Below are 12,692 nucleotides of genomic sequence, written 5' to 3'. Positions count from 1 at the left end.
TGGTGCTTTGAGATCCTACTTTCTCCTTTGAGGCCAAAATCTCTGCCTAACATCTGTGTCCATCTTGGTACTGAGTACTGAGATCTTTGGCACTGATAGTGAAATCAGCCATCACCTTTAATACCATAGAAGAAGGAAAATATGAGTATATAAGTTTTGTATTCTTTGTATAGTAAAAATAAGAGGACTCTCATCAGAAGGTTTCAGTGTTTCTCTATGGACACTGAGGTTAGGTCATCTAATGAGAGCAAGGGGAAAGAAGGCTGAGTCAGGGAGAGATATGAAGAGCAGAGACAATGTAAAAGCAGAAGAGTAACATAACCAATGAAAGGAAGTAGAGGCATCGTTCACAAGTGAGGGCCCTTTAAAGGGCAGACACCATAGATTCATACTGGAACCAATCTGCCCCACTGAGTGAACTTTATCAACATGCTAAAAATCAAAGATGGGTCTGAGAGCCAGGATCATTCATAAAATTGATGATTCATAAAATTGGTGATTATAGGAGGAGGGTTGAAAGTAGAATAAAGAATATTTGAATATCGGCACTGTGTTTGTTAGAGAATAAAAGAATCTAGGGATACTTTCACTAGCCTATTTCTTCCAATGCTCTGATAGTTCCAGTTCAATACAATCCAAGGAATCAAAATGTAGGCTGTCCAAGACAGGAGAGACATCTCTGGTTTTTAGATGTCCAAATGGTGCTATAAACCTTAAAAATAGACATTGCAAGTTATTTTACTAGCAAAAGGAGTTTATTTGGGAAATAAATAGAATTGTAATCTGGGACAAGCAAAATGACAAAATTTAGGCAAGTCCAGGAACAAAGGAGAGGCATACTTTTTAAGGAGAAAAGGGGTAAGTGGGAAGGCTGTTATAAACTTACAAGTCAATTGAAGGAAACTGGGATTTTGAGTGTAGGGGTTGGAGCTCATTGGTAGTACAGGGAGGGAGTGTGAAGGGAGTTGTAAATGAGAACAGAGTCTCTTTTTTGGACTTTAGGAGTAGAACAGTATCCAGGTGCAAGGTCAAGTCCATGTAAGGTCAAGTCCATTTCTTCTTGTTAGGTCTACAATTGACTAGAGTGGGAGAATGTGAGAGCTCTCGCTATGGAAACCTCCCAACTCTATTTCAGTGAGGTTTTCGAGGAATAGTTTTCACAGTGGGTTAAGCTGTGAGATACCAGATGAAATAAAGCTGCATATCAACATCAAAATGTAAATTATTATCAAGCCACCACATTTGAAAAGATTTGAAAATGACCATATTTTCTTTTTTTTTTCCAGAATGAAAAATGGAATGATTTCTCTGTCAATTTTTTTCTCATTTTTATCCTGATTCCTAGAACAGATAAAACAATAAAATGTAAAAAATAAAATCTACTGCTTAATTATTCCCTTAAAATAACTTTCTTGTAGGATTGTAAAAATAGCTGAAGATTCAACACCACTTTTTAAAAAGGTTTTAATATTTATTTAATTTTGAGAGAGAGACAGAGTGTGAATGGGGGAGGGGCAGAGAGAGAAGGAAACACAGAATCCAAAGCAGGCTCCAGGCTCTGAGCTGTCAGCACAGAGCCCGATGCAAAGCTAGAACTCATGAGCAGTCAGATCATGACCTGGACTGAAGTCAGGCGCTTAGCCAACTGAGCCACCCAGGCACCCCAACTAAGTGTCAGCTTTTAATTTGAAGAAATGTTGTCCCAAAGTACTTATGTATGTGGGCATTTAAGTATTTTCTGACACACTGTAATGCATACATTGCAATAATCACTAGATTTACAAAAGGACTTTTCCAACAACAAATAAGGCTAGCTCAATAGTAATTGAATAGGTATGTAAAACGTAGTGATCTTTCAGATTTTCAGAAGAGCAAGGTAGCCAAACTTTTCATTATGAGATAGCCCGATCAGGAGTCCATACATAAGAAGTCAATGTTCATTCATTTATATAGCAATGGATAAGATAAGAGGGCACAGACATTATCTAGATTATATGATACTAACTGAAGAGTTTTATGTATTCTTATTTTATTTTCCTAGACAGTCTTTAGAAGATTCTGCTTAAATTATACTTGAAGATATGAATTACTTAGTTAACATCACCCTGCTTCAATTGCAATGACCATTTGACCTGTCTGCTAAAAAGACATAGACACAAAATTGTTACAAAGTCAGATAGTTGAAAACATCCTACTGACATTGTAAATTTGTTACTTGCGTTTTTGTGATTATTCAATGGGCTATCTTTTTAAAAGTCACATCAGATCCAACATTATGCTGGAAGTTTTTATCTATGTAATAACGTTACACAGTTTGGAGACAAAAAAATAAAATTATGCTATTTGCAGATCACATGATAGTTTACATTGAATCTCCTTTCAAAAGGTACAAAAAATGTTAACTAGACTTATCATGGTGATTGTTTAGAAATATATGCTAATATCGAATGGTATATACTAATATCAAATCACACATTGTACATCTGAAACTAAATATATATGTATTTTGTACATATAAAGTCATATAATTCTGTTTTATATATATGCAAAAACAATTAAGAGTATATTGGGGAAAGTCACATGATTACAAAATCAATACACATAAATCATTTATATTATTATGCGAAGTCAAATTGTAACCAAACTAACACGAATTACAGATAGAGATTACATCAGATGAAATTGTCATACACACACACAACTTTATTGGCAGCAAATAAGGAGATCACAGAGACTCTGTGAGCAGGGATGAGCAGGTTCTTTTTATTTAGGGTTTAGAATGACTATTCAAAAAGGGGACCTTGTCATTGTTTTACAAGAGAGTGGGAGAGATGCTGGTCTTGGACAGTATCAAAGAATGAATCTCGGGACAACAGAGGGTGAGGAAACGATTGAGTTTATTGAGAGAAAGTATAAAGCTCTCAAAAGTGAGAGGGGTCCCGGCTGGGCTGCTGCCAAGAATTTTTGTCCCTGACTTTGTATTGGGACCTTATCAGAAAGTTTGTGAGACTCCACTCAAATAGCCCCCAGCCAACGAGGGTCTGGAATATGTTTATCCTTTTTTTTTTTTTTTCTTTTTCCCTCAAGCCCCTGCTGCTTCTTTATTCTCCCACATGCAGCTGCAGCCTGCCTCCCTGTGGGTCCTTTATCTCTCCCTGCCTAATATTAACTCTTTCCCCTCTCAGGTGCATGTAAAAGCAGCCAAAAGCTTGCACAGGGATATTTAGAAAACATGCCTAGACACATATTGAATATTATATTCAGAAGCTTGCGCTCCTCCTAAGGAAGAGATTTAACATGATAATGAAGCCCGAGGCAAAGGTTTGACCAGGGCAAGGGGCTCTGGGCTGCTCTGGGCAGCTGGTATAAGCTGGATGGAGTTTTGGGTATGTTATTTCAGCTAAGAAATGCAGAGCTTTTGTTCATTGACTGTAACAGAACCTGCTACAGAAACACACTGGGTACTTGGGGGTACTTAGGTGGCTCAGTCCGTTAAGTATTGGACTTCAGCTCAGGTCATGATCTCATGGCTCCTGAGTTTGAGCCACACATTAGGCTCTCTGCTGTCAGCACAGAGCCTGCTTTGGATCCTCTGTCTCCCTCTCTCTCTGGCCCCCCACCACTTGCTCTCTCTCTCTCTCTTTCAAAAATAAATAAACATTTTTTCAATCTTAAAGAAAAGAAACATAAAAATGGAAATGAAGATGGACACACTTGTGTTTCAGCAAGGCTTGATTATAAACTGAAAAAATTTTTCCCTTCCTCATTCTTGAAGCTTTGCCCTCCCCTTCACCTGCTTTTCTGTATAATCTTTTGTTTCAGGAACTGGGTATGGATATTGACATCTTGCTGACTTCAATGTATACTTAATAATAAGCCTCAAGTGGCCGGTGCTTTCCTAAAAAACCCTTTAGCCTTTAACCCCAGGTGGGCTTGCAGTCCTGGAAGCATTAGCCTGCTGCAGCCCCCTTTGCTTGGCAAAATAATAACTTATCTTCCTTCTTGATCTCCAAACTGTCTTCATGTTACAGACTTTGGTTCCCAAGCACAGAGGTCAGTTTTTGACAATAGAACCAAATCAATTCCCTGAAAAAACAAGCTTTAAATTTCCTGCTAGTTTCAACCTCATTAACCCTATGGGTCATGGTTCAGTCCTGCAGAACAAAGTCAAGAATGTACTTTACATAGGGCACCAGGGTGGCTCAGTGGGTTAAGTGTCTGACTTGGGTTCAGGTCATGACCTTACAGTTCAGGAGTTCAAGCCCTGCAGGTGAACACAGGTCAATTTGGGTGAGCCCTGCTTCTCTTTCAAATCTCTCTCTGTCTGCCCTTGGGGGACTCTCTCTCTCTCTCTCTCTCCCCCCCTCTTTCTCTCTCTCTCTCTATGCCTCTCACTCATTTGTGCTCTCCCTCTTTCTCTCTCTCTCAAAAGAAAATGTACTTTATGTCAATCTTTACCTTTGTAACAGCACTGGGATTTTACCACTGATTTGTTGACTCTCTTGTGGCTAGGCTATTTCCTGGCCTGCTAGAGACTATGAGTTTTTGCATTCCCTTTCTTCCCTTAAAATCCTTAACTACTGAAATTTTTGCATTTCTTTGTAATTCTATCACCTCCTTGGATATTCTTCCAGAAGTATGCTTAGGTAAGGAGAGCCTGTAGAGCACAGATCATGGAAAATAGCTGGGGACCTAAAATGACTTATCTTGGGTCACGGAAGTTTCCTTTTTCTGGGGACCCCAAACTCTCTGTTAACACAACCACAACTGAAGATTTTAAAAATAAATAAATAAATAAATAAATGTTAACTACAATAGCATCACAAGCATGCACTACTTAGAAATGACTATAATGTAAACTATGCAAGAGATTGAATCTGAAAATCACAAAACACTGCAGAGAGATATAAAAAATTTAAATAATGGAGAGATATATATCACCTGTGGATTGGAATATTTGATATTGTTAAGTTGTCAATTCTTCCTGAGTTGATCAATAGTTTTAATGCAAGTCCAGTCGACCTTTCAGCAAGCTTATCTTTTCAAAAATTGATTCTAAAATATGTAGAGATAAATATAAAAAATTACTTACACTAGCCAAGTCTATTCTGAGAGCAAAGAAAAATTATTGAATGATCTAGCCCCAGTAACTTAATAAGAAGTTACTGTACTGATGACAATCTGTATATCTAAAGATAAAAAGCAAATTAATTGTACAGAACAGAGGATCCAGAAATATATCTGGCGAGGGAGCCTAAGGCAGGCTGAGGGTAAAATAGAAGCCAGCACACCTCCCGGACTAGGTGGGATATGTAAGATACTCTTCAAGCACTCCTGGCTGCTGAGGGACAAAGGAAAGGACAAGACACAAGTGATTAAACTGATGAGACTCCACCAGTTTACAAGAAAAAGGCCATCCCATCAATGGCCTAAATTCCAGGAACTCCCTTCTATCTTAAAGTTAATGCTTTGCTAGAGGGTAAAACAACCCTGGCTTGACAGTAGCTAGGCCTCTAGTAATCTGTGAGTCTCTAGCATATGAAAGTCTCTTTGATATTTTTTTTTTTTTTTATGAAAGTCTCTTTGGAAACTCCGTCTTTACTATATCTTCCCAGACTCCATAAACAGTCACCCCCCACATTTGCAGTGGGGCCTTCCTGCCCAACAGTCCTGTCCAGTGCTTTAATAAAATCACTTCTTTGCACCAAAGATGTCTTTAAGAATTCTTTCTTGGCCATTGGCTCCAGACTCCATGAACTCCACTATCGCCCCAAAACTTCATCACATGCACTCATATATAGTCAGCAGATTTTTTAATAAAAGTATGGAGGTATTTCAATGGAGAATACCACTGGAAAAATTAATCTGTAGAAAACTTAACTTCAATTCCTATATCACAATTCCAATACCCTAATATTAATTTGTTATGGATCATAGGACCAAATGTAAACACTAAATCTACAAGTTTCTAGGAACAAAAATAAAAGAATGTCTTCATGATCTTAAAAGTTACAAAGTTTTCTTATGAAGGACAGAAAAATCATTCATTGTGAAACAAAGATATAAATTTTACATGTTTTAAATATATAAATATATATAATTTTATGTTTTAAATTTCAAAACATGCACTCTTCAAAAATAATGTTAAGATAATGAAAAGGTAAGCCACAAACTAGAAAAGAAATATTCATATAGAATACTTCTGACAAGGGCTTGTATTTAGAACACATAAAGATCCTCCACAAATCATTGATCAAAATAAACAGAAAAATGTAACAGACACTTCATAAAAGAAGATACATGAATAGTCAAAAACCACAAGAAAATAATTTCAATTATTTTATTTTCAAATAAACACAAATTATAACTGCAACTGGATAACATGTCACATCCACCTCCTTGGCAAGAACTAAAGCGATTGAGGGTGACAAAAGGAAGAAACTAGAACTCTCATAATATACCCCTGGACAGAATGCAAAATAATTTTAGTACTTTAGAAAACTGGTTATTTCTCACAAAATTTATTTTGAGAGTTATTCCTTCTTACAAAACTACAACCCACCTGTTCTATTCTGATGTATTTGCTCAAGAGAAAAGAAGACACATACCCTCAAAGAAACTCAAATGTTTACTGGCAGATACATAGATAAACAAATTGCAGTATGTCTGTATAATGACGTGATGTACAGAAATAAAAACGAACACAGTATTCATACACTGTAAATGAATCTCAAAAACATTGATAAAGAGGGGGATCAACTTCCTAAAAAACAGAGCAATGACCTCCCCAAACCTGCTCCTCCATAAAAGAAACAAGAATACTGGCAAAAGAGATCTGAGTCAACTTTTTCAGAACCCTGGGACTTAACCAAAGGCTTGAAGCAATGCTAGGAGTGCTTATTCCAGAAAAATGGCAGGGAATCTTGGTAAGAAGAATGACCTCCCCAGTTACACAGCAGTCTTGAAAACTGGAATTGGAATTTTTGGGCTATACACATTGGTCAGACTGCATTGAACTTTACACTTAAAATTTCTACATTTTCTGGGGAGTAAATTTACCTTCAAAATATGACTTAACAATAAATTTGGCTTTCAAATCAAGCAGATCAAATTATTCGCTGTATAATACTGGGGTATGATGTTATTGTGTAGGTTGACCTCAAGCACGGTTAAATACTAACATGCCATTTCTGCTCCTGTAAATCCGCTTAGCAGGCTTCCGTGTTCTGGTTAACCACACCCTGTATGCAAAGGTTACAGAACACCTCATTACCATTCGGGGTCAGGTGCTCTGTCACGTAGTCACTACCCCACGGTTTCTCAAATGTCTAACTATGATTGGACATTTCAAACCCTCTTAAGACAAAGAACTTTAAAATGATAGGTTCCCACCAAAACTAATGTCTGTGTGTCACAATATAATTGGCTACCATGAAATGCTGTAAACTGTAATTGGTTAACTAAATAATGATGTATTCTGCCTGGCTGAAATCCATATAAGCTCACTGCTATCTTTGTCTGGGGCCATTCTCTGCATTTTTCTCCTTAAGGTCAGGAGATCGGGTTTGGCCGGGCTGTGAATAAAATCTTGCTTCGCTTCTAATTCGGGTTTGGTGGTCTTTCCGACATTCACCCTGCTTCAGGATCTCAGTTATGAGATTCTTTTTATACTATAGATTATATACTACAGACTAACATGAAGAGCAAAAAGGTTTAGTTCTGAAAGCTAAGATTTCCCTCAAACCCAGTCTCTTCTAAAAATTTGTTTAACAATTACATCAACAGTGGAAACCAGGAGCTCCTGGGTGGCTCACTTGGCTAAGAGTCTCACTCTTGGTTCTGGCTTAGGTCATGATCTCAGTTCCTGGGTTCAAGCCCAGCATTGGGCTCTGAGTTGGCAGGGCGAAGCTTGCTTGAGATTCCCTCTCTCTCCTCTCTCTGCCCCTCTCCTGCTCTCTCTCTCTCTCTCTCTCTCAACTCCTGTAAATCCGCTTAGCAAGCTTGTGCTTCCCTATTTTGGTTAACCACACCCTGTACGCAAAGGCTACAGAGCACCTCGTTACCATTCGGAGTAGGTCTCTCTCACTCTCTTTCTCAAAATAAATAAATAAACTTTAAAATAAAAAAGAGTGGACCGCATTAAACTATCTAATTTATCTCTCAGCTCTTCTCTTGTTTTTGTTTCTATTGTCACTGAAGCTCGGGAGGAAAAGGGGTAGGAATAAAAAAGAGCGAAGGAAGAGAAAGAGAAAGAAGAGGAGGAAGAGGGGAGGTAGTTAAATGAAGAGTTCTCTCTAGTGAATAGGGGTTGTCAAGGCAACTACTCATGCATGGGCTTTCTCTCTCCATCAGGGGCCCAAAGAGTTTTACCCAGCCTGATAGGACCATTTACTTTTCAAATTCCTATCATTACCAATTACATACTCTTAGAGAATCAGGTACACTAAACCAGGATAATAAAGAAAGATGAGTTTATGTTAGGTAATCTGACAAAAACAGAAGGAAGAAATCATGAAACACTCAAATCTAGAAACTATAGAAAAACCAAAGGAACAATACATGCATCTTACAAGTTTTAGCTTAAAAGTCATGCTTCTGTACTGCCTTGTGGCCAGATTTTTTTTTTTTAATCTTCTACCCCCTAGGGATGGTCTGGCTGCTTTTAATCCAAACATTTGTGTATAACTATCACAAGCATACTAAGAAGTTTCTGGTTTCTGGGTTTTGTTTTTAAATATATGAGAGTAAGTAGCCAAATTGTAGTGGCTTTAATATTGTTAGTTGGAGGGGACCCTGATCATTTCATTATGTGAAAACTAAGCTCAAATCAATCATGCTCAACATAATAATAGTGTTCAGCATTGTAACCCACTGTGCTTTTTTCAAACACTGCACATACCTGTATTTTTCTGTAAGGGTTGAGACTATGTAGGAATCCACAAAATGCATCACATAGGAAAACATCTAACCCATCTACAGATAAAGTTAGCATGAGTTTTCACATTCATGTTGAGGTGTAAAAGACATAAAACAACTGTGCCTAAACTAAGAATCTATAAATGAGCAGTGACGAGTCAAGGAATTTAATTTTACTGAGTAAATGTTTAGTGGAATACAGTCTAGTATAGAGCAAGACTTCTGATATTTCATGCCTCCACCTTTACTACCAACATACACACACATTCACAAATATATACACACCCCGACATGGATACACATGATGAATGCCTGAGCCCTTTCAGGCAATGGCTGTTCCTTCTAAAGAGATGCAGTCTTATCTATAATATAATTGTTCTAAAAGTACCTTAAATTGAGACCATCATGTGAAAAGTCTATGACAGAGAATGAGTGAATTCATAGTGTGAGAGAGGACATGAGAGACAGAGAGACAGAGGGAGATATAGAGAGAGACCTCATGGCACTAAAAACTCCACACCTATGTTAGCTTGAATTAGCTTTGTGTTCTTTCATTGGAAAAATCCTGAAATATTCTATTGCTATATGTTGAAATCACATTTGCTTTACATAATATAAAGATGTAGGATACTGAAATATCATCTGTTTACTAAAATGTTTAATTTCAAACAATTTGGTTTAAAAAGAATAAAACATTGTCCAACAGATCATCCAAGCTGATATAAGAGAATAAATTTTATTTTTTTTAAGTTTTATTTATTGAGAGAGACAGAACATGCACAAGCGGGGGAGGGGGGGAAATGCAGTGAGAGAGGGAAAGAGAGACTCCCAAGCCAGCTCCATGCTGTCACTACAGAGCCCAATGTAGGGCTCAATCTCATGACCATGAGATCATGACCTGAGCCAAAACCAAGAGTCAGACACTTAACTAACTGAGCCACCCAGGCATCCCATAACTTTTCTAACATTGACTTTCTAAAATAGTTCTTGACAACCTTTAGTTTCAGATGCCAGAAGCAACATTTATTTTTTCCATCACCCAGTGCCTTCCATTGTAATGATTTATTTCTTAATTTTAAAACTTTTACTGGTGGCCTACAATGAAGGGATGGAGATATGCAGGTTGATGTAAAGAGGTTTCTTTCCTTAAGGACCACTCAATCTGTGTGTGTTACATTGTATTTTTATGATAGGTTTCTGTAACCAAGAGCTCGATTAGAGCTGCAATATCTACAGAGTCACAGTAATAGGCATGTGTAACTGTCTACCTTGGGAAGGATGAAGGAGGGTCGGGGCCATCATGAAAGGTAATTTTGTGCTGTGTCTTGAAATATAAAGAGCTCTCTAGAAAAAGAATAATGAGATGGACAAAGACCACTGAAATAAGCAAGAAAAATGTGTTTTTGATATGCAGCATCTGAAACAAAGAATAAAGAAAGATCAAATGATAAGATTTGGGTTCAATTTCTTATCAAAAACTCTAATCTGTGAAAAAAGCAAAAAAAAAAATTTTAGACCCTTTTAGGTGGCTATTTTTCTTTTACAATGACAATCAGTCTTTCTGTGGCAAAGTGATATACTAGGGTCACACTTAGTACACTTTTCCCAGTCCCAACCAGTTTAAAGTACTTTCTGTTTACACATCAGTGGTCACTATAAAGAAAATCAAGTCCTATTAGAGAGATATCCCAATTTAGAAAATACCCATCAAACCAACTGCAAGCTTTAAAGTTGTCCCATGAAAGTGCAGCTAGCAGTAAAATAGCTATGTGTGGTAATTTGCTAAGGTATCAGGGGATGCCTACCTATGTCAGCGTAACTTTTTAAGCTTAAACTGCTTACCCATTCAGAGATCAATCAACATGACAGTTTATGGACAGGAATTATAAGGAATAGCTCTTTCGTAAACTCAAAAGCCTTGTTCTCTGAATCCTTGATCCACCCTCCTCCTTATATTTACCTTGTAGTTTGTTTCCATTATTCCCTCAGTGATCTAGATTCATTGCCCAGGTTGGAATTGCTTGACTTTGGCACCTCTGTCAGGATTAAGTTCTGATATTTTTTCCAGTTCATTGGGGGCAAGAAGCAGTCTCTAAGCCCTCTTTGAGTCCTCTGGACAAATTCTGGCTCAGTCTACAACTTATCACCTGTTTTCTGGCAGTTACATACATCACCATTCAATCATGGGGCTATCAGGTAGGGAAAAAATATAGTCATTCCTTCTGCTATTCAGTCTTTCTTTATCTCATTTACTTTTATAGTGAGTTTTATGTCTTTGAACAAGGAGTTGAATTGTGATAGGTGACTATTTTCAAGCATAAAGGCTCTGTGGAGTTGGTGGGGTTCATATAGAGGTTTAACCATATTCCCCAGGAGGTCGAGACATTTTGTTCAACTCCACTATCAAAGACAACAACAACAAAACTCATGACAGAATGAATGAAATGGAGCCAGGGTGAATGGAGGTGGATTTAGTCATTTCTACATTTCTTCGAAGTTCTAAAATATCATGCTTTGTTGATTCTAAGGACAGAAGAATAGGTTGTTTTAAATATTTTACCTAAGGAAGCTTTAACCTTTTTATTTCTCAGACTATAGATGAGAGGATTTAACATGGGGATGACCACTGTGTAAAATACAGATACCACTTTGTCTTGGTTCATTGAGTAGCTGGAGCTGGGGCGCAGATACATGAATAGAATCGTGCCAAAGAAAATGGTGATTGTCATCAGGTGGGAAGCACAGGTGGAGAAAGCTTTGTGCCTCCCTTCAGCAGAATGGATCTTCAAGATGGCAATGAGGATGTACAGATAAGAAATGAGGATAATCAGGAGGCAGCTCAGTTCATTAAAACTAGCAAAAGCAAAAATGACAACTTCATTGATGCGTGTATCAGAACAAGAGAGTTTCAGGAGGGGGGGAGTGTCACAGAAAAAGTGGTTGATGACATTTGAATGACAGAAAGACAGTTGAAAGGTGAAGCCCGTGTGAATGGCAGCATTCAGAAAGCCTGCAAGATATGTGGCCAATACCAGAAGGACATTAAGACGCAGGGACATGGTGACTGTGTAAAGAAGAGGCTTACAGATGGCCACATAACGGTCATAGGCCATCACAGCCAACAGAAAGCCCTCAATTCCAGCAAAGGAACCAAAAAAGAAGAATTGAGTGGCACATCCACTAAAGGAAATGACTGGGTTCTCCACCCAGAAATTCACTAGCATATTAGGGGCAACGACAGAAGAATAACAGAAGTCAACAAAGGACAAGTTACTGAGGAAAAAGTACATTGGAGTGTGGAGATGTGAGTCAATCTTGATTAATAGGATCATGCCAAGATTTCCAAACACAGTGATCATATAGATAAATAAAAACGCCATAAAAAGAAGACACTGTAGTTCTGAATGATCCCTGAATCCCACGAGAATAAATTCAGTCACTGTTGTATGGTTGTGCATATCTTTGTCTTAGAATGGATGATTCGTTTGCTAGGATAAGAAAGAAACCATGAAAATAAATTGTACAAAGAAAAAAATTACCAGGAAAATAAAATAGTTCATTCTCTGCTATAACTAAGATTAGTTGTAAAATGCTCTGAGGGCATGTATGTTACACCTCTTCATTTCTTTTTCTAAATTTAATTTTTTAATTTATATCCAAGTTAGTTAGCATATAGTGCAACCATTATTTCAGGAGTAGATTCCTTAATGCCCCTTACCCATTTCGCTCATCCCCTCCTCCAACAACCCCTCCAGTAGCCCTCTGTTTGTTTTCCA

The 12,692-nt window shown here is 37.6% G+C and overlaps 1 protein-coding gene across 1 annotated transcript; it reads right to left on the bottom strand.

Annotated features, from left to right (window-relative positions):
• Positions 1 to 11,423: 11,423 nt before the first annotated feature.
• LOC144238510 (olfactory receptor 5AP2-like) lies at positions 11,424 to 12,374 on the bottom strand. Its single transcript, XM_077772311.1, has one exon. The coding sequence runs from the start codon at positions 12,372 to 12,374 to the stop codon at positions 11,424 to 11,426; it is 951 nt and encodes a 316-aa protein (XP_077628437.1).
• Positions 12,375 to 12,692: the final 318 nt, after the last annotated feature.

Source organism: Crocuta crocuta, unplaced genomic scaffold, assembly GCF_008692635.1.
Source record: "Crocuta crocuta isolate KB4526 unplaced genomic scaffold, BGI_CrCroc_1.0 scaffold405, whole genome shotgun sequence".
Taxonomy (NCBI): domain Eukaryota; kingdom Metazoa; phylum Chordata; class Mammalia; order Carnivora; family Hyaenidae; genus Crocuta; species Crocuta crocuta.
The sequence above is the reverse complement of the archived record's forward strand: the minus strand, read 5'-3'. Positions and strand labels throughout refer to the sequence as shown.